The sequence below is a fragment of the Diadema antillarum genome, unplaced genomic scaffold (genome assembly GCF_040938485.1).
Source record: "Diadema antillarum isolate AM-2024a unplaced genomic scaffold, OU_Dant_1.0 scf00000128, whole genome shotgun sequence".
In the NCBI taxonomy this organism is placed as follows: Eukaryota; Metazoa; Echinodermata; class Echinoidea; order Diadematoida; family Diadematidae; genus Diadema; species Diadema antillarum.
Window position 1 is genome coordinate 2,412,960 of NW_027271017.1, and position 26,758 is coordinate 2,439,717.

Sequence of the window (26,758 nt, forward strand, 5' to 3'; positions counted from 1 at the left end):
CAGATATATTGCAAGACAGATTGGTAGATATCCAGATAGATATGTAGATGGATAGAAAGAAAATAAGAAAGAAAGAAAAAAAATAATGGGGTGGCTGCAATAGAGTTCATGCTGAAAGCGTGGGATTGCTATATGGATGGTATCTGTCTGTGTATGTATGCGCGTGCATAACTTAGGGAATAGCATTATTTTGTTGTTTTATCCGATACAGCTTATATAAAGAGAAAGAGAGAGAGAGAAAAAAAAGACCCCTGAACACTGACAATGATCAAACCTGATATTGGTTTATCACATGAAAGTAATGACGGTATAAACTCAATTGACATTGCATCTGGTCTTGTTGCCACAATCTTTCTATTTCATTTAACCAATGCATGGAAAACAAATCAAGACCACATAAAAACAAATATGCAACATCGAATAAACTGGAATTTTCGTCTAGGTTGTGACTGCAGTCCCTATAAGATAAGTACTAAATCAATTTGAATAAATCTTTATGACTTGTGTTAAAGCAAGTTAAAGTATTGCGCCAGTATCACTGATCATTAAACTTTATTCGAAAGAACATGAACAGTCTTTCACCGTACGAGTACAATGTATAGACTTAGAATAACAGTTACAAAGCAAGCAAAGTAATTTCGATAACTCCTGTACATACTAAATGCCGTTATAGAAATAATTATGAAGTTAGGTGATCGAGGAAACTGAGAATTAATAGCAGTAGTAAGGTAATGCGAAGGAGAAGAATTTGAGAGAGAGAGAGAGAGAGAGAGAGAGAGAGATGAGAGACACGTGAACGCGGACAAAAGGACATATTATTATATCCTCAAACCTTACATTTATACAATAATGGGTTATATTCATTATTCCGAATGTTCGTAAATCCGAAACACACGAATTGTTAATAGGCTCTACCTAGATGTTCCTTACTCAAAAGAAAAAAAAAATGAAAAGGGGTTCGTTAATCCGAACATTTGTGGCTTTCTTCGGAAGGTTTGTAATTCCGAAGGTTTTAATTCCGAAAATGATTAATATTTGTTATTTCAAGGATTCGTTATCCCAAAGGTTCCTTCATGAAAAAGAAGGTGCGTACTAATTACCCTTCCGACTTACAAAACTTATCTCGTTTCTGACTAACGAACCTTCGGAAAATATACTTTCGAAATAACGAACTGTAACCATAATAACATCAAGCATTCCTTGACTACAATTTGAATAAGAGAGAAAACCCAGAGATTCATACATCGTCTGCAAGTGTATGATATACAGGGAGAATGGAGTGGTGTTAATTACTGAAAGAATTAATACAATATTATTCATATATTTTCGTTGATGGTGATTACGCCAGCCGAAGTTTGTCTTTATTTGGTCTTCCAAAAATTAAAGAAATCAATAGAAAGGAAATCTTGAACTGAATGATTCAAACCTCACACTATGCGCTGATTTTCATTTTGCATCAACTGCTTCCTCTACTGGCATTAAACATCGTAACAAAGATGAACATGGTCTGGTCAGTACCGACAAATAAGAACCGACGTGGTCTCCAGACTGCAGCTATACACCAAGATGTTACTAAATCCCTCTTCATCTTCAATCAATAACTTCATAAGACGATCGATAAATTTGCATATAACCGAATTGGGAACGTAGAAGAAGACGACGATGAGAATCTATAACAGACTCTTGTGACGTCGATAAGCGAAGATCGATTAAGAGGATAGTACATAACAGCGGAGTGAAAGGGGGTGAGTCTTTTGAGAGAAAAGGAAGAGTTTTACAGACGACGGACAAGCAGAGTAAGCAAGTACAGCTCCACGACATCCCCAGAGTTGGCTGATGTTTCGTGTAAGACTCGCCATTCTCGATTAAAAATACCCCTTTTACTGGAAAGGGTTTTTATTGTTGGTTAGTACCAAGCTCTTCCGCTAAGATCCAAAGGAGAGGGGAACCCTTGTTGGACATCACCAACACTCGGAAACGTTAAGCTTTCAGGAATATTTCACGACACGAAAGCTGAGTATCGCGGTGTGATGTAAATGGAATATCAGCGACAGTGTGTGGATTGCTACTGAGGATGACAAGATGGCGTCCTTACGGCTTTCTTTGTTTAGTCTGGTAAGCAAAACGAGATGTTCGTGAATCTTCTTATCTATTTCCCCCTGGTTTTCATCAAGGATTAATCTATACCTACCATGAACTCTTAAGTACATTTCTGAACATTGTTCATGAATTTTAAAAATAAACAACGAAAAATAAGCAAAACTCATAATAATAATATATGTCTGCGGACCCATTAGAATGATATGACATGCATTGAGTTAGCTCTTGGACTGTCTGCATTACTAACCATTGATTGAACGAGAGATATGAACAATTTAAACTCCTTGACTTCGAGGAAATCCCCAGTGGTATGATAACGGGCGTGTTTGGATGGTTTGTTGTTTTTTGTTTTAAAGAAATGAAGAGAGAGAATATGGGATATTATCAACCAACTTGCCTGGTTCTTTGTAGCAATATGTTACCTTGTTAACTAAGGTTTAAGCCATCTACAAGGGGAAGTGTGGAAGGAGGTATGATGCTAAATGTTCGACGTGTTTTTCAGTTTTCTAACATTTAACTAACAACCATGACAACTGCACTAAAGGATTGAATTCCTGAATAAAGAAAAAGAAAGTGTAATGAAACAAACTTTGTTAGCATTTACAACTTAGTTATTCAACATTATCATTTTGCAAGGCAAATTCCCAACGTGAAACTGGATTCAATATACATGGAAAGTTCACAATGATAACCATAGTCAACCAACGCCTCGTTTTTATACCGATGAATGGAAACTAGTTTGTTCTCGTGGTCGTCGAACTTATGTGAGTCTGTCTCAACTTTTCTCTCCCCTCTTATAGATTTTGGCCTTCATCTCAGGTTTTCAGTCCAACTGTGCGAGAGGTGAGTTAAAACCTGCCAACTCTGGGTGAATTTGTGCCGGGTTTAACACTACTTTATACACTGTAAAAAACGGTGTTAGATTTAACACCATAGGTGTTAAATCTAACACAAGCTTCAATAGAGAACCACACCCACAGGTGTAGAGAATGTATTGTGACGGTGTTAAAAAGTGTTCACCTGGCACTTCGTGATGTTAATTTGACACCGTGGCTGGTGATATTTTTGACACTGAGCTAGAGTTAATTCAATAATGACACCTCATGGTGTTGATTTGATATTGGTGGGTGTTAATTTCAATGGTATAACACCCGTCTAGCTTCACCACACCAACTGGTGTTACTGTGGTGTAAATGTGTTTACACATTTTTTCAAAAATAAAGTACTTTATCGGAAATTCTTTATCGTCTTGTTGAAGTTCAAAATTAACAAGAAGTGCAGTAACTAAGAAACTATTCAAAAAACAATTTTATATTTTGAAATGACACCCGGAGGTGTTAATCTAACACCATGAATGGGCACCGGAAATTTAACACCAGCTCGGTGTTTCATATTTAACACCGGACTTTTTGCAGTGTAGCAGTTAGTTCATCAAAAGACGCAAAGGTGTATAATTAATGGTTCATGCTGCAGCAACATCAGTGTAATTTCTAACCTGACAGGTTAGAACGCTCCCTTATTTAGATTATGAATGTTAATCCGCTTGCTGTGATATACCTTAATACTACGCTTTGGTCTGTATTCCAATGTGCATTTTATTCCATGTATTGCACATTATTTTCTTAGTATTTGTATTTTAGTATTTGTGTCAAAACTACGTCATTTTTACCGGTAAATCCAGGGATCTGGTTTAAAAAAGACAGTGATACATATGAATTTCTCCCTTTTGAAAATAATAATTGTCGATATGTCGTTGGTGTCTTTCGTGAAATTCGTACGTGTTCTTCGGAATTGCTTTCTTGTTTTTATTTTACTCCAACCATTTGCTTTATTTTGTTCATTTCAAATAAAGAATTTAAATGAATGAAAAGAAATAACATGAAACTGAGAATGAGACCGAAAGTGTCCATTAGTATCGTTTCATGTTGATATTTTGATATGATATACCCCGCATATGTCTGGCGAACATAAATTTAATATTGAGAATATTATTTAGTGTAATGTAGATATGGCGTCTCTATGAATCGTAATTCCGTTTCCTAATTCATTGATAATGATAGTAAATTAATGGCAGAAACATTAGGCCCCATATGCAACACTGATGTACTCGTCACGAACAAAGATTGATGAAACACTTGGCCGGGCCAGGGTGTCAGAACAATTGGGAGACTGTTCTCTAGAAATCCATAAAACCGTTGTGAACCCGCAGTTACACAGTCACTGTGGTAGTTATATAGGCATTTACGTGCATTCCATCATGAACACATTTTCCTTAATATTTGCCAGTGTAATCAATCGTACTTCTTGCATGGTTTCGTACAAAAGTGAGAGGAAAAAGGGGTGCAAATTTCGAGACTTCGAGATACATTTCACGCTTCCAAAATGGCAGCCGCGGTCTAAACTTAGTTGACACATGCGAAATCAATAATGCCTTTCATTGGCACGTTGGGCGAGAGGTCCCTGACAGGGCTTGTCAACAATGGTCTAACTCTAGAAGGACAAAAGAATTAATCGATCGGGACGTGCAGAAAACATTTGGGGAATAAAATCATCAATAAGTGACGACAACTTGCGAAATGCCTTCAGTCAGCGCCATTTTGAAATGGTCCCTGGTGTGGCCTGTTCTACTTTTTACGTCATGATTAATATTCTATGCATTTTCTTATCATTCTTTCGTGTCTTATCGTTACATTTTTTTTCTTTTGTCTTTAAAATCTCTCAGAAGCATAAGAAATTTTGAAGAATGAGAAATACACGCCTTTGAAGAAATGAATTTATGAGTAGAGAAAGTAAAAACAGTATCGTCGAAGCACAAATTTTGTCACGTCTTACGGTTGGATACGTGACCAATGAAACTGATTTGTGAACGTGTGATCATGGTCAATATTAATTTCAAAGCAAACAAGCAAAAACAATGATATCGCAGATTCGCTATTCAAAGACCGATCTTTATCCGGTTTTAAAGTAGGGCAAATGTAACAATTGAGACAAACTTGTGTCATAATTATGTCACTCATTGCCTTCGTCACCATAAAATAGCTTTACCATGGGGAAATTCCTTTATTTGTTGTATAAAACCATCACATCAAAGCAACAACAACAACAACAACAACAACAACAACAACAACAACAACAACAACACCAACAACAACAATAAGGAATAGAAAGCTACAGTTTTGCAATACGCCATGGTTTCCTGTATCACCAATATTCCTTATGATGCGAGAGTAACGCTTCGCATTCGATTCATGTAGTACCGGCGTACTGCTTTAGCATTGTTCCATTGTCGTTCGCCTTTACTAGCTGCCAAAGTTGTCTAAATTCGAGATCTAAACCATAATTGAAATCATTTCTATATTTTGTTTGTTTGTTCTGATTCTTATTTCAGGAGAAACCACTATTTCCGTCACCCTACCGAGTCAGTACACTACCGAAGAGTTCACCCAACAAACTACGACACTATCCGATGGCAACTCATCAGCAGGTATGGTTTGATGACTACATCCATTTTTGTCAGATTTAAAGCTTTGAAATGAATAATAACAATAGTAATACTGATTGCAATAGATTGCATTTATAGCGGCAGGATGAGATTTCATTAGTGGATTCTGGTAATTAGTCTCTCATACTTTGGTTATTGTCTCATATTCCATAAATAACTGGAAGTCATCATATCCATTCACTAACCTTCGTTAATCTTTGTCTATTGCTAGTTGACGGTGGATGGGGAGACTGGGGCGAATGGCACACCTGTACGCACACCTGTGCCGGGGGACTGACGGTCCGCTTCAGACGGTGCAACAACCCGCCGCCATCCAATGGCGGAGCCAACTGTACCGGCTTTGAGATGGAGCAGGGATCGTGTAACAACGACCCGTGTCCAGGTAGTTAAACAGATGTACATCCAGCTTGTTTTCCTGATATTCTTTGATATTCAACCACAGAATATTAAAAGGGTATACATAGGAACACTTATGGTGAAGCACAATAGAAGTTGATCTTTAACAGTGTTAAAGAGTTTCATCAAAGATCAACGTATTTTCTATCTTTAATTTGCAATTACTTAATGATGAGTTTTGGCCTGAGGAGTAAACAAAGATTAGTCTTCGTTTTTGTACATATTTGAAATCAAACGTTGGCACACTGTGATAAAGAATGGTCTGTCATAGACTGCTTGTTTTCATGCAGCAACATCACAGTATTTTCTTGCTGCGTTAGTTCTTGTAAGAAAACAAAGATGACCATGCTATTCAAGGGTAATCGCATTTTACTTGTTTCATTCGTACATCATCACCAATATCAGTGCCTTGCACTTAGCACTTAACAAATCTGTGCATACCTGATACACAATAAAAACTTAAACATCGGAACTAGACAAAGTTCTTATATGAATTGTGACTGAAAACAGAATGAGCCGGAAAGAGTTTATCAAACACCTGCTTCTTGCTATTTCCCGCCTTGGACCAGTTGATGGGGCTTGGTCCGACTACTCCGACTGGAGCGCCTGTTCCGTGACGTGCGGAGGAGGGACGCAGACTAGGACCAGGTCCTGTTCCGATCCAGCTCCGGCCTACGGTGGGGCCAACTGTACCGGCGAGACCGAACAGACGCAGAGCTGCGGAGACGCGATATGTCCAAGTGAGTCCAGTGGTCACTCTCGGAAAATTTAGACAATTAAATGGCCTTCTCATATTTAAATACTCTCCTCTTTGAACCTGATGAATTTTGTCCAGTGCGAACGGCTATTACGTGTCTTTTCCATTCCGTGAACCAACCACTTTGTTGGGAAAATAAGTTTGGTCAAACAATCGTTACTTGGTAAAATTACGTTAGATCGTTTTCTTTCATCGAACTGTGAAAAACATGATATTGTCAGATGTTTGATAGTGCTACAATGTTAGTATACAACATTAAAAGTGTAGTTGTAACAATATTGATTGAAAAAGTTTAGGGTTGGCGTAGTCTGAGCGATATATTTGCCAAAATGTGTTTGTATCTTAAGACTATTGGAAAGAAAGCAATTTGCCATCAGTTCGAGGTGCTAATTTTGCTCAACGTTCTTTTGCATTTATGTTTATAGTCCATGGGAATTGGGGTCCTTGGGGAGCCTACACGGCGTGTAACACGGCCTGCGAGAAGTACCGGTATCGGTCGTGCACCAACCCAGCCCCGCAGTTCGGCGGGAATGACTGTATGGGTGACGATACCTACGTGTCAGGATGCAGCATCTTAGATTGCCCTGGTGAGTTCATCAAATTGGTATTCAAATGAGCAACAAGGAGTGGATTTTCCTTATTATAAGATATGATTTAGTGTAGCTGTGCGGATGTAAGCATATTACCACCCAGAACTATTGGTACTTGTTGCGCAATACACATTCTTTAACAGAATCCGTAACTCAATTTCTTAAGAAGAGTACATGAGATAAAGATATTACAGAGAGAGAGAGAGAGAGAGAGAGAGAGAGAGAGAGAGGAGACAGAAAGTTTAACGATGTTAGGTTAATAAGGAGAGAAAACAGGTATATCTGCTAATGAGATGGTTCGTCCTTCTTCCATGTCTTTCCGAAATTATTCATTTGAAACAAGAAATTAAGACAAGATCCTGCCGTTCATGATAATAATTGTGTAAGTCACTATTCACTAGGTTACTTTAACAAGGTTTCAAGTGAAACTGAAGATGAAAATCATGGTCAAGCTTCTGGTTGGGACAGAAGGACATAAGAAATGTCAGTGTGGCAAATTACTTATTGGCTTCAGGCCGGAAAAAAGTATGTGATTGACATCAATTTCCAGTGGTTGGTCAGTGGCGAAAATCAAAATGTATTCATGGTATAAACGTTCTGACCTATGACCTACGATGGTCGTTGTTTGTAATATCGGTTTTCCAGGGCTCGAATCGATACAAAGTGCACTGGAGCAGTGTTTACATTGCATCTATCGATCCGTACCTTCTAACCTGTGTCTGGATGAATGTAGCCAGCAAAATTTAGGGCAATTGGAATTTTCCCCAAAAGTAACTGTTTTGCATTCAGTGAATGCGTTCATTTATATACAAGTACTACCTCGTAAAGATTATAGGAGCGTGATAATCTTGAAATGTTTGATATTACATAATTATTACTTTTCTGTGCCAACATACAGACCAATCGCGTCATTGATCTATTGTATTTAGAATTTACAAGGAAATAAGGGAAGAATTGCGAAGTAGCGTTCCAAGATGTTTTTGCAATATTAATAGCCACAAGCTCTTATCAGGGTTAGAACATATTCCGAAGAGTATCTATAGTGTTAGAATAAAACTCAATTACAATCATAATAGACAAAGAAATCATGATGGTTAAACAGTGATTCAGGGTGATAATACTTACTCCATGCTCATGAAACCTATCATATTAAGCCCCTGTGTCTTAACAAATGATTATTTCCATTCATTCCCATTCCTTTCTAAACCATGCAGTTGATGGTCAGTGGAGTGAGTGGAATATCATTTCCTGCGATGAAACATGTCGCGGGGAGAAGACACGAACGTGCGACAACCCGCCTCCCTTGCGCGGCGGGGCCGACTGCCCCGGCTCTGACTACGAATCCTACGGGGATTGTACGGGATTCAAGTGTGTACAGAACGGTGAGTGTGAAATAAGCTCGAATGTTATTTAACCCTTTCTGTGCGACAAACTAAGACAGTGTGCATACTGTCTACACCGACAATCGGCAATCAACATTTTATTTCATTTCATTTCATTTATTTCATTCTTTCTTTTTTTTCCAGCAAAACATAACTCAAAGTAAATCAGGAGATTAAAAAATTATTTATGCATACCGGCAAAATTCAAAGTTATGTTTGGAGAAAAACAAAGAATTGAGAGGCCCACTGAAAAGCATGCTTGCAAATTGTGAATTTAAATTCTCAAAGCGCAATATAGGGTTAATGATAATGTCTGTCTGTCTGTCTGCCTGTCTGTCTCTATCTCTGTCTTATTTTTTTCGTATTATTATCTATTTGATTGATCTTACATAATGATGTTCCCATTTTTATGATTTTAAACAACTTACTTAATTGAAGATAATTACTATGATAATCATTATCATTATTATCATTATCATTATTATTATTATTACCATTATCATTATTATTAATATCTTCAGCATCATCACTGTTATCATTCAATGTGTATTTTATAAAAATAGGACGGTTTTAAGATGTTGACATGTTTATTGGCTATGTCCATGTATTCTCTGCTTGGCGTCTATAGGGGCGTGGTCTGACTGGACCGAGTGGTCGTCATGCAGCAAAACGTGTGGGCGTGGCGTGGAAACCCGCGTAAGGACGTGCACCAATCCTCGGCCGAAGAACGGTGGGAAGGAGTGTCCCGTAGAAGACCACTCCTCCGAAGAGAAGCAGTGTTTCTCGCACACGTGTCCAGGTATACGATTTCTATCATCTGTAGATTTGAATCGCTCATTCATTAAGCGATAATTACAAGAACAGGTGCTTTGGCACAATATCTTTTCTTCATGATAGCTAACAGATAACAAAATAGCGAACACAAAATTTAATGGTAATTCTGTTGTACTTTTTATTTTGTCTCGAACATTAGCGGAGTATACATCATCGTGATCATAGAACGTATTCATCATTGTGAGTTAGGCGTAAACATCCTACCAAAAACAACAAACAAACAAACAAACAAACAAACAAAACGTACATCATCGAACTCAGACAATGGCCACAACCTTTTACATTGGTCACTGATTCGCTGGTACCCATTGCTTGTCCCGCCCGCAGTGCCTCCCGATTACGTGCGTCACGTGACGAGGAAGCAGCGAAACGTGGACTACGCCCTCATTCTGTCCATCATCTTCGGCATCCTGGGCGTGTTCACCATCATCCTCATTATCGGGCTCCTCATTAGGAAGTATCAGCTGAACCGGAAGAAGAAGAAGCTCTTGGTAAGCAGGGTCACGGCACTCTCGGCAGAAAAAAAAAATAAAGAAGGAATTTGTTGGAGATCAGGAGATGTGTATCAGAAATAACTGTATTTCCTTTGTAATATAAATTACTTTGAATATGAATTTGAAATCTACCTTAATCTTCCCTCATATACGTATTGTCCTCTGTCGCATGAGAGATATAGAATGTCTGTCTATATTTAATCTAGCGCTGAAAGCGTAAGTGCAAAGGATCGTCTGAGTTTTTCTTCTGTCATATTCAACGGTTCGCCGCTTGAAAAGAGAAAGTGTTGAGGAGAAACGAAGAAGAGTACACGTCATTGTTAATAGGATGAAGTTAATAGTAAAAAAACTACAAACAAACGATAAGATGAGGCCAGAGATCTTATTTACCGGCATTTCATTTGTCCAATGACGTTATGAAGCAGACAACTGGCAGAAGAAAAATATCACTACTTGCAAATTTCCAGTGAGCAAAATTTTCAGCATAATTATGTGCCGTTAACTTTTATCTATATCTTAAAAGCTCCCCAATATTGTCTGCTCCTGACTTGAAAAATATATATCGCCATTTTTTAAAAGGAAGAGCTCCTATATTGCACCACCATTTCTCCACTTTGTGACAATCTTCGACATTCAATGGTTCACTTCACCTGTCATCCCAGTAAAGCTGCAGCTTACAGTGAGAGCTGCCTTAGGGTTTAGGCCTACCTCATAAAGTATCAAGTATCATAATAACAAATATCGCATAATCTTAACTTAGCATATAAAATAATAACAACTATCAAACTCGTTGATATACATGCAATGTGTACTCGAATAGTGATTTTTAGAACAATGGCCAACTCCCTGTGTTCTCTGTTCTCGTTTGCATTGTACAGGAGGAACGAGAAAAGGATAAACTGTACAAGGAGGCAGCAGAGATGAGCATTATACCGGTAAGACACGCGAACCATCTTCCTGCATGTTTCTAGCGAGATTGTCAATTTCCTCTCAGTCATGTTTGATGAGAAAAAATATGTTGAAAAAGTTGCTGCAGTATACGAGAGTATTATCTTTTCAATGATGTTTAAGTCGATAATGGCATAACGAAAATAGTGCTTGCATGTCTGAAGATTTCATACTAGTCAAAATGGACGCATACATCCGTAACCTCGTCCATTACTAATGTATGACGATTGGGAAGACCATTATCGAACACACGACATCTGTATGAAAACCAAAGAGAGTCATTCATCGACAATTTTAATTTAAAGTAAGTATGCAGTAAGGTTGTCAATGCGAAAGAATTGTAGTATTTTAATTAGTAGAGGTCATTACAAGTTATGATTTGTCATATTGTTCTTTCCCTTGCATTCTTTTCTTTTGTTATTTACTTGTCAATTGCAATATGCGATATTATCTCTCAATTCATGTATTTCATATTTTCATATTGTGGTATTAGTAATCTTAATGTTCTGGAGCCCATGGAAGACCAGCGATGTCACGTTGGCATCGCTGAATATGGGTTATCCAGCTGTTGTCTTTTATACGGAAAACAAAATCAATCAATCATCGTCATTATTTTCCATTCTGTGTTTTTCATAGGAGGGCAAGAGGAGTGCTGCGGAGAAACAGCGCCGCCAACAGCTGAAGGCGAAGCTGAAGAAGAATGGGCGTGTCGACGAGGATTATCCGCTCCTTGGAGAGTTCGGCGTAAGTTTCGTCACCGTGGCAACAACTTCCATTTCTTTAAACTTATCAAATCTCCTTTTTAATTTCAATGTTTGTTGACATAGTGTCTGTAGTCTAGAGAACATTGCAGATAGAATAATATAAAAATATTGTGAAATGGCAATAATGAATCATGAAAAATCGTCAGTTAGCATGCATACAGATATGAAAGAAAAAATACTAGTAGGTGTTTTTCCAGTGGGTACGTTTACATAGTCATTAACATAATAACAAAATCATTGCAGATATCATAAGTTGTGGGCAGATACTCAGCCTTGTCATCTTGCAGAGATTGTTAACAGATATTCCTTGATATTTTGTAGGCGATGTAGTGCTTGGAATAAAGATTCCTATTGTGGTTGTTAAAGTAAAAGAAAAAAAAAACTTTATTGATAGTGATCATACTGAATTTTGACGTCATGACCAACGCTGTGTCACGTAATCAACCATAACTCTGAACTTAAAACAAATCTCTAAATTATTCATGATGTCGGCCCACTTAACGAAGCATTGTACTCAATACACTCATGGGTTGTTGTCATTATACATTATTTACGTTTTTGGTCAAATATCAACATGGGAAATCAAAATAAAGTTGCCGCTTACGTATATACCCTCTTTAACAGCTTGACGACTTGCTGAACAGTAGGCCAGGAACCGCCGACTCTAGGCCAGGATCGTCTTTGTCACGTCCTGGTACTGCGAGACCGCGCAGTGCTAGACCAGGCACTGCGGCATCGAGACCTGGAACGGCTGCATCGAGACCTGGCACTGCTATAGACAGACCAGGAACCGCTAGAGCCAGACCGGGTTCGTCAACCTCGAGACCGCGCACTCCCAGCTCTCCTCCGCCGCCGGCCTCCGGGGAAGGTTCAGCGACCGTGCCGCTGGTGAAGGTGAGAATGGCTCTTTTAAGTCTTGAATACGAAGATAAGAGTTACTCTTCTGTAAGAAAAACACGTAAATCTTCAGATGTCAACTTCCAGTACTCATGTTCTTTTTTTGTCCTTCATGCAACGTCCTCAACACTTTAAAACAGAGCAAATTCAAAAGTCAGAGGAAACTGTTGTTTGTTTTTTCAATGCACAGTGCATGATTTCTGAAGAAAATCATCAGTCATTAACAATGATTCAAATGATTACAGCAATGATAACTGCGGGAATATCTTTGAATCATAAGCAATAGAAATCATACAGATGACGATGATGATAATGATGAAAATGATAGTAATGATGATAACAAAAACACTGATAATGATTCATGTAGGCCTAATATATAACAAGAGAAGAAGAGGGGAGAAGAAAGAAGAATAACAAAATGAAGGAAAAATATAAACAACGATAGGCCTACAATAACGCCCAGTACGCCCTGTTGCCCAGGATGCAGTATTAATTTTATCCAGACTCCCTTGTAAATGATATTTGATTTTGACTTTATTTTCCCATGTCATAGATCGACGAGCCAGCGGGGCAGCCCGGCGGGCCGAAGAAAGCCGGAAATCGTCGCCCGAAACCCCAGAAGAATGTTCGGCTGGTTACGGCCAGCATCGAGCGGGAGGACTCGGGCTCCTTCGGACTTCGGGCCGAACCGACAGACGAACAGCGCGTTGCCACGCCGGTCATGATGCAGCACCTGATGCAGGTATCGATCAGGGAAATTCGATCCAGTTCTCCATTATCGATTCACTGATATCGATGGATGCTTGAAATAACTCATGTAGATAACAGTTTTAATGCCATGTTTTTGGCGTAACGACATCGTTATGCAGGATGTATACAAAATGAATCCTCCTTGAGTTAGCTTCATGTAGCGGCAAATTCCCGGACCGCTTTTTGTGATATAATGCAGACATTGTGTCTATTCTTAATTACTTTCTTATCATTCCGGTAAGAAACAGGCAGATAGACTCTTACATGGAACTGGTCAAATGGTAGGCAGACAGATATACAAAGATAGTAGAATTCAGACAGATAGATACATAAGTATTTTCGATTAAGGTAGAAGTGATATAGCGAGGAGGCAATGGACAACATTGGGGACCGCGGATGGTTTTAATTCTATGTTCGTTTTGTGGAAAGATTTTCAAGACGGAACCCTCGGAAAGTCATGAAATTTGATTTTTGTTTTCTAATGGACTAACAAACTTATGGAAGGATAGACTTTAGAAATGACGCAACAGATACAGATTACTTCCATTACATTGATAAATTCAGTGGATTGAAAAAGATTAACCCATTCCATACGGGAATCTGGTGGCCTGCGTATGAAGTCTATGAGGATTTCAGAATTCAGTATCGAACGTTTTAAGAGAGAAAAAGTGTGGATAAAGAATGATTATGATAATGACACTCTGAACATGAAGACCCAAAGGAGCTATATTCAGCTTACACTTCAGATGTAGATTATATTTAGAATGATGTCGATTGGGTGTTTTATCTCTTGCTATAGCTTGACGCGCAGCTAAAGGAGATGGCTGGACACCAGGCGTCACAGAACACCGGGGGAACGACGGGAGGACCAGCACCAGCATTCGCTGGGCTGACTGATATCCTCGGAGAGCCCATTACTGCTGTTATGCAAGGTATAGCTGTTTTCATTGCTATATCATATGTAACACTCATAAAAATAGGAGCTTTTCCTGAATTCGTTCACTCTTTATATTCTACTCAAAACAAAAAGTTTTCCTTGTCTACCAGAAGATTTGCTGAGACCAGTTTGACATACTGTAACAACAACTTGATGCTGACCAAAGCTTGATTTCTGGCAAGTGTAGTGTACAAATAGCAGTCATCTGGTTATATTCGCAAGTGATTGCAGTAGTTCGTAACAAGGTCGTCAGGGGAGAAATAGCCATACCACATTAATAAGTGATAAATGTTTTAAGCAGGAGTAATTAGATAAATTGATATATTATGAATATACAGACTGGTAGATACAGAGAGAGTGTGGCTAGAGAAGTAAATAAAGTATGAACGTTATGTCTGGTGAATCTCAGTCAGCAAATCATTTTTAGCACTTGACCGGTAAAAAAAAAAATGTTTATCACCAAACTCATCTTTTCCTCAGTAACGCTTCTAAATATGAAGCTTTTAGATATGAAGATGCTTCTTAATATTAAAGATGAATACATAGTGTAATGATTATAATCTCGTCCGTAGCTTGTATCGTCGAAAATGCAATGTCATGTTCCTTATCATTTACCCAATCCAGGTAAAGCAGCCGACGCTAAGGCGAAACCACAGATGCCTGCTCGACAAGGAAGTAAGTAATACAAGTATTCATTTTTTTTTAATTTATATATATTTTCGAATATATTTTCGTAGGCTTTTTCTCTATTTTTTTTTTTCATTATCGTTCTTAGGTGTGAGTGTGATTACTAAAAATAACATGCCATCAAGGTGAGACAATGCCAGGAATAGCAACTGACATAACTGAGTAGACCTGCCTACAAAGCTATTCAAGAAACCGCGTATTGATATTGAGGTTTATCAAGGCATTAATCTTTGGAGTGAAACGCCATGAATATTGATAAGTAATATTTTGGCCTGATAAATTTCACTATGACCCCAAAGAAACACGAAAAAAAAGAATAAATAATCAAACTTCGAAGTGGTTAGCAGTAACGAATTCAGTTAAGTGTGCAAAACGCCTTCATAAGCTGTGATGACTCAGAAACATACAACTCTTCATGCTTATTTGTTTTCTTTGAGCAGAAAGCGTTGAAGCCAAGAATGCCAAGGCGCCAGCCCAACAACCTGCAGCTAAAGCTGGAGGCATCACGATGTCTCAGGCCACAGCGGGCAAGAAACCTGCCCAGGGACCAGCCCAAGCGCAACAAAAACCGCCTCAACAAGGTGCGGCGACAGCAACCGGTGCGGCAGGTGGCATGAACTTGCAGCAAGCTTTGGGCGGGAAAGGCGCCAAACCTGCGGTGCAACAAAGCCAACAGCAGAAGGGGCCAAATGCAACGGGAGGAATGACTCTTAAACAAGCTACAGCTGGAAAGGTACATTAACATTTTTGCAGAAAAATTGTGGCAATATCAATTAAATCAATGAAGACAGAATCTCCAATATCATCAGATCATAAATGCAAAGAAGTCTTCCTCTATCGATTATTTTATATTGAGAGGTAATTCCTTCGTTCTATTTAGTTTAGTTCAGTTTATTTTGTTTAATCACGGCAATTTGCTTCAGCAAAGCTGTTTTTCGGCAAATTCTTGAACAACACACAGACACACACACACACAAACCAAAATTCATACAAACTACATACAATGATAGAGTAAACGACACAACTCAAATAACGAAAACAAACATAAGCAATAAAAAGTACAATCAAGAAAAAAAAAGGAAAAATGTATAGGCTACCATTGAAAAAGATTAAAAAATGATAATTCAGGAGCAGTTTTAAACTGGCAGAGAAATATCAAGAATTTGGTTAGTGCATGAATAAAGCTACTTTTTTTTTTCTTACCGATTGACAGGGTGGTGCCAAACCAGCCAGCGGACAACCAACCGGAGGCATGACTCTACAGCAAGCCGTAGCAGGGAAGACGGCAGGCAAGCCGCCAGGGGCACAACAACCCAGCCAAGCACCTCAACAAGCCGCCGCAAAACCGCAAGGCCAACCTCAACCGCCAAAGGGTGGTGGTATGACCATGGCACAAGCTACTGGCGGTAAGAAAGCGGTTCAACCGCAGCCTCCCCAGAAGGGCGGAATAACCATGGAGCAGGCGACAGCGGGTAAAAAGCCGGTTCAACCGCAGCTACCAGCCCGCGGTGGAATGACCATGGAGCAGGCAACTGGCGGTAAAAAAGCGGTCCAACCGCAACCGCCTCCGACCGGTGGGATGACATTTGAGCAAGCGACAGGAGGCAAGAAAACAGCGGCACCCCAGCAACCTCAAGCTCCCCACCGTGGCGGCGGCATGACGATGGCGCAAGCGACCGGCGGGAAAACCGCGGCACAGCCGCAACCCCCGCAACGTGGCGGCATGACATTGGAGCAGGCAACAGGTGGGAAACTCGCAGTCACCAAGCAGGCACCACCGCGGCAGCAAGGTGGCGTGACCATGCAACAAGCGATGAACGGAAAGTCAGGACCAAAACCAGGTGAGAATATTCGTCAATTTGACCAGCATGTTTCATATTAGTACTTGTATTAACCCATTATTTCGTCATGGTGTACTTTAATAGGGTATATAAAAATGACGTTCTTTGCATAATTGCCGGAGATTATCATTGCATTGGATATATCCCTGTGCCAATGTGTCGAATAATTTAAAGGTGGAACCAAATACACTCACATGGTTTGATGGCACACAGAATGAACTTCTTCTTTTTTTTTCAAAGACACTGGTGTCTGGCAATATTTTAGTTGATATCTCTTTTGAGTTTCGCGAATAATCCAGTGGAGCGGTAATGTAACTAACTCTTGTGATGCGAGGATTCATGAAGAGTAGTTTCAAAGTGAGTTCAAAATAAGTAACATGGTAATGTTTTACCGTAAGAATTGAGATGCGCATGAATGTACCAAGCAGATCGTGCTCTGGCAGATATCGACTAATGCATCACGAAATCCTGTTTAACATCGAACACGGATTTTAGCATGAATAGTATAACCCAGTTCTAATGTTAGTTTGTTCGGAATTTAACAGGAGAAAAAAAAAACCCAACAAATGTGTCGTCCATAATCACAATAATGTCGACAGGGGAAAGGAATGTTGCCTTTAACAAGTCGTTGATGAAAATCCCACTACCCCCCCCCCCCCCCCCACCTGCCCACCACAGCCGCTGCCGTTGCACCTACAGCTCAGCAAGCTCCAGGGGCAAAGCAGCGGAGAGAGTCGGAGCCAGAATCGGGTGCCAAGCCGGCTGCGGGCGCTCCTGCTGCCAAGAGACAGTCTGTAGCAGCTTTGCCGAGACAGGTACGGAAATTATGGTTGATAACATAATAGTGACATAATAACATACATGTAGTGATGGTTGAACTCAAAAAGAAAATTAAGGAGACAGAATTTGAATTCTCCACCATGAACACACGATTCGCGACACCACACATTCTGCCTACGCACAGAAGCAAAAAACAATAACAACAACAAAACAAAAAAACAAAAACAAACAGCAACAACAACAACAACAACAACAACAAGACACAGACAAAAAACCAACAGTTTTAAAGGATAAATGTCATGCCACTTAATTGGAATAAAGACTTTGAAAGATTAGATTCTTCAATTCATACATTACCTTCTGTGCTGTCAGATTTGGCGTACATTCACTGATATTAGTAACGAGAGCTGCATACGGAGAGAAGTATTATTGATGCCTTGATATTTACTGATGATGAAACAGTGGACTCCCGTTATAACGAAGTCCTAGGGACCGGCAGTTTTCTTTCGTTATATCGAAATTCCGTTATAACCGAACCAATGAACAGTAAAAAGAACATAGAGCGGATAATGTTGCGATCTGAAATTTTACTTCGTTGTAACCGGAATTTCGTTATAACCATGCTCGTTATAACGGGAGTGCACTGTATCGCTGATGATACAATGACAAAGAAGATGGTGATGACGATAATGATAGTGAATTGACAATGATTATGATGGTAATGGTGATGACGACGTCGATGGTGACGATGTGTTAATAGTGGAAACGATGATAGCGGTAATGATCATGATGGTGGTGACGATGACAAAGACGATAATGGTCATGATGAGGAAGAGAGTGATCATGTTGTTGTTTATTCTAAAAACAGATCCTTCATTGCTTGTCTCATTTGGTGTAGTTACGGATGTTGGGTGTGACCTGATAGTGAGTGTAACAAATGGTTACAGACTCAACGCAGGGGATAGCAATGAGAATGAAGATGCTGGTCGGTGGTGATGAAGATGACGATAATGATGATAATGATGGTGATGATGATGATGAGGAGGAGGAGGAGGAGAAGGATGATAGTGATGATGAGTCGGATTCATACCTTTCTTAACAAAAAGACGATATGTTTTACGGAATGGTGGGGTGGTGATGGTGGAGGTATTAATGATGTTGGTGATGATGATGCTTTTAGCGATGATTATGATGACAACCAACATCATGACTGCCATCGATGTCAATGAAAATCATCCCCCGTTTTATTCTCCATCACAGAAAAGCGACCTGGATGAATTCAACGAGAACTTCTACGAGCTGCCTCGAGAAAGTATTCAGCTGGCCAACGAGATCTCCCAAGGGACGTACGGCTCTGTCCACCGCGCCAGAGCTTCGTCAGTGCCGGGCAAAGATGGACCGATGGCAGCCGTGGTCAAAGTTCTCAATCGTAAGGACTTCTCCCTGTCTTTCAGATTTCTTTCTTTCCTCATTTTACCTCCATTTATACCAACATTGTTCACCGGAAATAAAATCATGGGATCTATTCTCCTACCAATTATTTTGTTTATTTTTTCACGTCTTTCATCTTTGGGTGATGGCACAATACAATCAGGGAGGTGGCCGTCAACCCAGCACACTTTAAAACTAATGTGACAATGCACAGAGGGTTAGACTGAATTTTGACGAAAAAGAAGAAGATGATGATGAAGGAAGAGCAGAAGAAATAGCGGAATAAAAGAAGAACAAAAAAGAAAGAAAGATGGGAATATCCTCACATTCTAAATTCACAGATTCCAGTATCAATTTGTTGTTGTTGTTGTTGTTGTTGTTGTTATACTTGGATTACACAATCTGGATTTTTTTTCTTTGATTTGAGGTTATTTCTTTCATTTTTTTTTATTTTGTAAGTTGATAGATTAAGAACAATGTCCAATTTACACAAGAAATACCTTTGCAACATTTTTTTTTACCTTTGCCTTGCATTCAAATTATTTTCTCTCTTTTTTATGAAATATCCTTTTCCTTTGGTGAATCAGGTAACGTGACAGCTATGAGCAAGGCAGCCTTCCTGAAAGAATTAGAGGCCATGAAGAGACTTCGCGCTCACCCGAACGTCGTATCCTTCCTCGGCTGCTGCACTTCCTCAGGTATTACTTCCGAGTCATGAAATAAAGGACGCTCGCTACGTTGCGTTCTGGACATTGCTTTTCCTTTTTATGTAGTAGAGTGGACTCATTTTCAGTTACACTCGCTGAGAGCTGGCCGTCGTTGATTACCTCATACTGGGTTTGCTAAAAATGTCAGAATGGATCAGCTGCTTCTTCTAAAGACGGACTGTCTTAATCATTATAAATACTTATATTGGCTGCATAAAATGCGGACCGTTTACTTTAGTTTTGGGAGCCATAAAAGCCACTCTTATTGGACGAAAAACTTATTGACCAAACCCTTCATAAAAAAAGATCTCAGCTTACCTTTTTTTTTCAGGGGGGGGGGGGGGGTGTCTTTCTAATTAGTCAAACTTGTTGACTTTTTGACACTGTCTCAATAATTATAGAATCCTATGTTCTTATCGTCATCTAGGACCTATAGGTGACACTTTGAATCCCGGGTATATGTTATGACGAGGTCTGTACTTATATTTGACTTCACATCATTGATACTTTCTTCTGTTGTAGATCCTTACTACATGGTTCTGGAGTACGCCGCTAAGGGTCCACTCCAAGTATTCCTCCGCCGAAACCGACCGGGCGTGGCCGGGGCTAAACCGCCCCCTCCCGTCATCTTCCTGCGTTTCGCGGTGCACGTGGCCAAGGGCATGGCCTTCCTCGCCTCTGAGCGGGTACGGACTAAGATGGCTCAAGATTTACCATTTTAAAAGTTGCTTCAGAACTCATCGCTTGAGACTTGCAATCTTATGTAATTGTGATTGTTTGACCACCTCTCACAAACCCTGACAAAGTATCCCAGCCCTTAACATTAAATCCAAAATTCACTCAAAACGCCTGGCCTTAATTGCAACGGTAAAGGATTATATTTATACTTAATTGGGTCGTGGTTTCATGACCTCCCAAAGACGCCATAGGGAAAGTATTCGTTAAACCTTTGGGGCGCAGTGGCATTAGATAGTGTATAAGACTCTTGACTTTCATTAGGAGTTCTTTTAGGTTCGAATCCCGTCAAGTGTCTACGTCCAAGTGACGTCCTTGGACAAGATGTTTTTATCCACAATGTAACTCTCGACCCAGGTGTATAAATGGGTTTCCCGCAACGCTAGTCTGGTCTCTCAGTCTGTTAAAATAGTGGCAACACTGAAAAGGTATCATTATCATCATTAGTACTACTATATTAGCCCTAATCGTCAATTGATATCAAATCAAGCGTAGACAAAATGCCCGTCCGATGTGTCTCTAATTATCTATTGTATGCATATTGATATGTATTTCTGGACAGTATTTCCCAGGAAAAGCAAAGAGAACTTTCCTCGATCAAAGTGATTCTATTGTCGGTATCACAGTCATTGTACAGATCTTCCTTTTATGCCTCTTGCTTTGCTTTGGCTTGGTCTCGCTTTTTAAAATAAATTTCATTACGTAAACTAAAGAAATAATGACGAAAAGAAATCGTTCGCGGTTAAGCCATACTATCTGTGTCGCAAAGATCCACTTGCTGTAACCATGGTAACACCATCCGCATGATGGCATCTCTCCATCACTCCATCATTTTGCATCATCCCTGATCTAGGTCATCCATGGCGACTTGACAACGCGCAACATCCTCCTCAACGAGCGACTGATCGCAAAGGTGTCAAACGTCAGCCGCGTTCGCAACGTTGTCGAGAACATCGCAGAGGTACTAATCATTGACCCTTTACCCTTTGAATCTATTCAACTTAACCCCTCCTATATCGAACATGAAAATATATTTGCTATTTTAAAGTTCAAATGATTTTTTTTTTAAATTACCAGTGATTTTAGGCAGCAGAGGATGATTTGTGGAGCAACATTATTGAAACTATCATATGATGTACTTTAATATTACGAACTATTCATCATATACTATTAAATAAGTAGTTGTGGTCGGTGATAAAATTAAAATCGGAGGATCTCCCTGTCATACCATGCCAACGCTTTCGATTAGTTGCTCCCTGCATATCATGGAAATTGATATAATCATACTTAAAACTACATTTTTTGTACTCATTTAACCACAGCTATGTTACAATGTCAGGACAGGTGGGACAATCATTAAGGTTTTTTTATTGGTTCAAGTGGAGAGTAAAAAAAAAACCACCCCCTTCAAAAAAAAGTCAATGTTTGAACAGTTGATTGGTTTATGTGTAATAAAACTTCCAAAAGAAAATGTCTGTACCAAACTGTAAAACATAGTGTCGGTATATACAAACTAAAATACAGTTTGAGAATTCGCATTTGTGTTTATAACCACATCCAGAGCAAATTCATAATTATGTATGACCATTGTTCATAGGACTCCTCCGTGTCTTACACCCAAAAATCACAAGGAAAGAAAAAAAAAATATGTGATCTTTCTTTTTTCTGCGATCGGACTGTATACCAGTATCTGCCAGTCGTCAGTCGACGTTTTCGTTTTGTTTTTCAATCTGACAAGATGGCTGGGTTGCCATTAGATGCACTAACTATGTACTTTCGAGGATAGTTTTGTCAGAGTATAAAGATAACATTCAATCATTTCATCTGGTGTGCAACCTTTTCAGGGTCGACTCGGAGTAAGATGGATGAGTCCGGAGTCGATCTGCGCCAGTGTCTACACTCCAATGAGCGACGTCTGGTCCTTTGGAGTTCTACTCTGGGAGCTGGTCTGCTTCGGTGCGTACTATTATATGTTGTGTCTCGGAGAAAGGCTACTCTGTGACTATTTCATGTAAATGATATGCAAATGTATGCTGACCCCAGGCAGCAGGTCAAAAAGCACGTTGCAGACAGATAAAATATGCGTTGAATGAGGATTTAAGGGAGTTTTCGATAATGGATAAGAGTAGTGAGAGACATAAGAACCAAAATAGGCCTACCTGTGGTGACTTTGTCATTGAATTTATTAAAAATGACCCAATCAAGACATAATGCTGTGTGAATGAACAATAATTATTTTGCAATAACCCTACATATATCCTGCTAGGAAGAACACAGTGTCCCACAGTGTGTCCACAATGTGTTTACATAGTCTGCCATGTGAGAACTTCAAATTCATGAAATTCTTCCGTCGAGTTAAGTCGATGTAGGGCAATTAGTTAATCAGTTGCAATAGTATCATTCTGTTTGATACTGTGAATTGATGATTCACAACACAGTGTTAAAAACTCGAATTCTAGCAGTGTGAAAATATTTCACAGTGTGTTCCCAACGTGTTCACACTGTGATTCACACTTTTGAACACTGTGTTCTTTCAAGCAGGGGTGTACTCACATACGCACACACATGATAATCATCTTGATTTAGGTCCAATTCATCAATGACGTTTTCATTTGTTTGATACGACAGGTGCCACGCCTTACCCCGGTCTGACATCACGAGAGATCAAATCCAAAATCCAAGTCGGCTATCGCATGGACAAGCCTCCCCAGTGTTCCGACGAACTGTGAGTTTGCGATTTTTTTTTTTTTTTCAATTTCAGGTTTTCTTCAGTTATTCTATTTCCATCGTGTCCATAGGGACAAAAATTGAAAACTGACCTTATATGCCATAGCATCGGGTTTGTTTGTCCGGTAAGCACTTGTGTTTTGACGTCAACCTCACAATCATAAACAAGTAGGAAGTATTGCTAAGCCTGCCAAGGTGGAAAGGCATACCACCTCTGCATGCACGTATGATAAAGTGCCTTTTTTCATTGGCGCACAAAGAGTTCATACTCGACGTCCAAAATCACCCAAACTTCCGCTGGACCCCTGAATACCTAGTTTGTACCAGCAACTTTATCTAAGTGTATCTAAGATGTGCACCCTGTCTGGTAAGAGTATTCGACCTTATTTCATAATAATAGGGACAGTGACTCAACCTACCTTTTTCTAACCTCTTTCTTGTACGTTTATGATAGCTTAACTACGTTTATAGTCACCTGACTTTGCAAATAGTCAAACAGAGCAATGAAGATATCTCACAGTCTTCTTCAGTATTTTTGACAAATGATCGGAATTCGATTTTCATCGATCGAATGCTTTTGAGTAAGCAGCCACGGGACCATGAAACGGCTTTGAGTCCCATTAGAACGACAAGGCAATGGAGACGACCTATCTTGCTTAGGGGCACAACGCTGCATCCAGGGGGTTCGAACCCTGGACATCGTGCTTGAGTGCCCATGGTCTCATCCATCAAAGCTAAAACGTACAACTCCTGTAATCAGTTTGTTATCTCAGCCAGAAGCGCAGCCCTCCTTGATTTCCAATTCTCGGTATCGCCAATACGTAGGGTGCCGTGCGCAGCGCAGCGTTTTGGATGCATAGTTTTATGGGATAGCCCAGGAGACAAACTTGCCCCGGTTCTGGCTGCACGTGCACTTAGGTCACGTTTATCTTATCCAGGGATATTTTTTTGTTGAAGATTTCTTCGCTTTCCATCATGTGACCAGCCGAAGCCTTGCATAGGTCAACCATGACTCTAGTGACCGCAACTCTGTAAAATTTTGACAATTATTTTAGACGCTTTTGTTTTTATTAGTTGTAAATTCTAAGCGAAAAAAAAAGAAACAGCAACGAAAGAAAAGCAGACGAAAATTGTATGGGAACTAAGACACGAGCAAGACAATCGGAAGCGACAATGGCACCGAGGAATCCCACAGTGCATCTGTGACAGGACTTTTTTTTTAGCATGCGCAAAAGTTTTCTGCGCATTGACAATACCGAGAAATAAACCGCTGTCTGTGTTGTCTTTCTGTCCAGGTATTCCATCATGAGGAGCTGTTGGCATGAGGAACCAAGGAAGAGACCCTCATTCAAGACACTTGTCCTCCTCCTGGAAAAGATCGCGGCAGAAAAGAAGGTTAGAAATCTTTGAAAGTGGATTCGAACATTTTGAAAACTTAATTCTTACACCAACATAATATCAGCAAGCAGCAATAAACTAAACAGAAAAGGATTTTCCCATAATTTGTCTCAAGATCCTCTCTTTATCTCAATTGTATTCAATATATTAACCCGTTACCTGCGAGATTCTATAATTCCCATCAGTTAATACACGGTCTAAAATAAAACTTTATTTTCTCTTTTTTCAACAGAATGTGCAAAGAAATTTATAAAATTTGACATGCATTTTATCTAATGATACAAAGGTAGATAAGAATAAAACTTGTTCATGTCTATGATCAGTAAAAGAAGAAGCATCTCTTTCCTTGTCTCCTTCATTTATCTTCTCTTTATCCATCTTTCAATCTCTCTTTCTTTCTTTCTTTATTTCTTTCTCACAAATTGCACTCTCTTTCAAATGAAAACCCGACTAAAATGTGTCGCATTATCGACGAAGTTCTGCTTTGCAAGTGAATCTGTAGTGAACAGATTCATAAGAGCTATGAGATCTAGAACAAGGATTGCTTGAAGAGCTAAGATATTTACGCATGTTATTATTATTATTTTTTTTTTTTTTGGTTTCGCTTTTCACCCCAGGAAATAATTGACGTGAGCCAGTACGACAACAAGAAATATGAAGATCTTAACGACAGGCGCCCTCACACGCCCGGTTCGGTGTCAGGGTAAACCAAGAACAAATCGCGATCTGTGTACCGTAGTGCTGATGAAACCAACATAAAACGTGACTACCAACTTACACAACCTTGGAGTACCTTAGCTTCTTTAGATACGAAATGAAATATAGGAAAAGAAAATTAGCATAACCTTTCAAAACTCCATTACTGAATGGAATGGTTGGAAAATACAAACAGCCTTTAGAGGATCTTGTACAATTATTCATGGACCCATAAGGGGAAGTCAATTAAAGCATTTGTACTTTTTAAGGTTAGCAAGTATCTTTATTTTTTCCTTTGCTTCGCGCTACACCAGTTTTGTAATTAATAATGTGCTACACGTGTGAAATGACGTCACAGGACGAAAACTAGAAACAGAAACAGTCAGATTTCGTCGTCAGGATGTGGTAGTCTGCAGTTTGATCAATTTGGTGTAGAATACAATCTATTCAAAGTGTAGTCAGCATAACATACATGCAGGCTAATAATCACAACCTGCAGGTTCTCCATCACCTTTAAAGTCTAAACATTGCATCAAAAACTGCTGACCTCGACAAATATAGCATAAAAAGTAATCATGTGTACTGTTTTTCATTACCTCAGTCCGGTTTCTTAATTCGATTCTACCAGCAATAACATGCCCCTTCTGTTGACACGGTTGAACTGGTTCTTTTAAAAGCATCGTTAGCGATCTCGAGTTGATCTTTATCCCCTAATTATCTGTAGTTTGAGGCCTAAAACAAACACATTAAGTGGGCGTCGTGTCAGGCGAGCTGTCTTAAAATGTATTCAGCTGGGAACAAAATGACAGTTGTGGTTGTTTAAGAGTGATATTATACGATGAATCTATGTAAAAAAAAAGAGTAATACGAAAGATTCTAATTTGCCAAGTGTGATGTTAATGTATTTATGGCTGTACAGTGTGCTTAGCAACACGAAGTGTAAATAAAGTGGAGATTTTTTATGAGATCCCGTTAAACGACAGTGAGGTAAGCCACTGGATAATGTAGTATGTAAACATAACTGTGCCAAGAGTTGAACAATAAGAATGCTGTAAAAAGGTCTATCAAAGTAGGTTATGTAAGGCGTACTTTAATCGGATCAGAGCTGACAAATTTACGATATAGCCAAGATTTAATGGCAATCCCGAATTATACATTCGCCAATGTTTTCTTGTAATGCCTTCATATCATGCCCATGTAAAATCTAACAATACCATCTATCATAACACGCCATGTAAATATAATATATTATATCAATACGCTCATAATGTGCTGTAGCATATCTAGATCCAGAAAACATTGTTTACTCAAAATTGAAAAGATATTATGTACAACATGGAAATTACGGTAGCTTGATTTATTCTAGAATTTGACGACCAGAGTTTGTTTTGTGACTTTTACTTTC

At 39.3% G+C, this 26,758-nt stretch overlaps 1 protein-coding gene across 1 annotated transcript; it reads left to right on the forward strand.

The window, feature by feature from the left end:
* The first annotated feature begins 2,082 nt into the window (after window positions 1-2,082).
* Window positions 2,083-25,364, forward strand: LOC139720479 (uncharacterized). Its single transcript, XM_071631833.1, has 26 exons — window positions 2,083-2,115; window positions 2,901-2,943; window positions 5,489-5,584; window positions 5,814-5,984; window positions 6,568-6,738; window positions 7,181-7,342; window positions 8,560-8,727; window positions 9,356-9,526; window positions 9,889-10,052; window positions 10,934-10,990; window positions 11,640-11,747; window positions 12,392-12,661; window positions 13,218-13,406; window positions 14,214-14,346; window positions 14,976-15,026; window positions 15,479-15,771; window positions 16,252-16,879; window positions 17,558-17,694; window positions 18,920-19,088; window positions 19,678-19,788; window positions 20,320-20,483; window positions 21,386-21,493; window positions 22,377-22,488; window positions 23,161-23,257; window positions 24,555-24,637; window positions 25,264-25,364. Exons 1-26 carry the CDS (start codon window positions 2,083-2,085, stop codon window positions 25,362-25,364), a joined length of 3,990 nt encoding a protein of 1,329 aa, XP_071487934.1.
* The last annotated feature ends 1,394 nt before the right edge of the window (window positions 25,365-26,758 follow it).

Bases quoted from the DNA above. Each gene is read 5' to 3' on its own strand.
- LOC139720479 (XM_071631833.1), top strand. From the start codon at position 2,083: ATGGCGTCCTTACGGCTTTCTTTGTTTAGTCTG. The intron at 15,772-16,251 runs GTACATTAACAT...ACCGATTGACAG, and splicing joins AACAAGCTACAGCTGGAAAG to GGTGGTGCCAAACCAGCCAG. The intron at 16,880-17,557 runs GTGAGAATATTC...TGCCCACCACAG, and splicing joins AAAGTCAGGACCAAAACCAG to CCGCTGCCGTTGCACCTACA.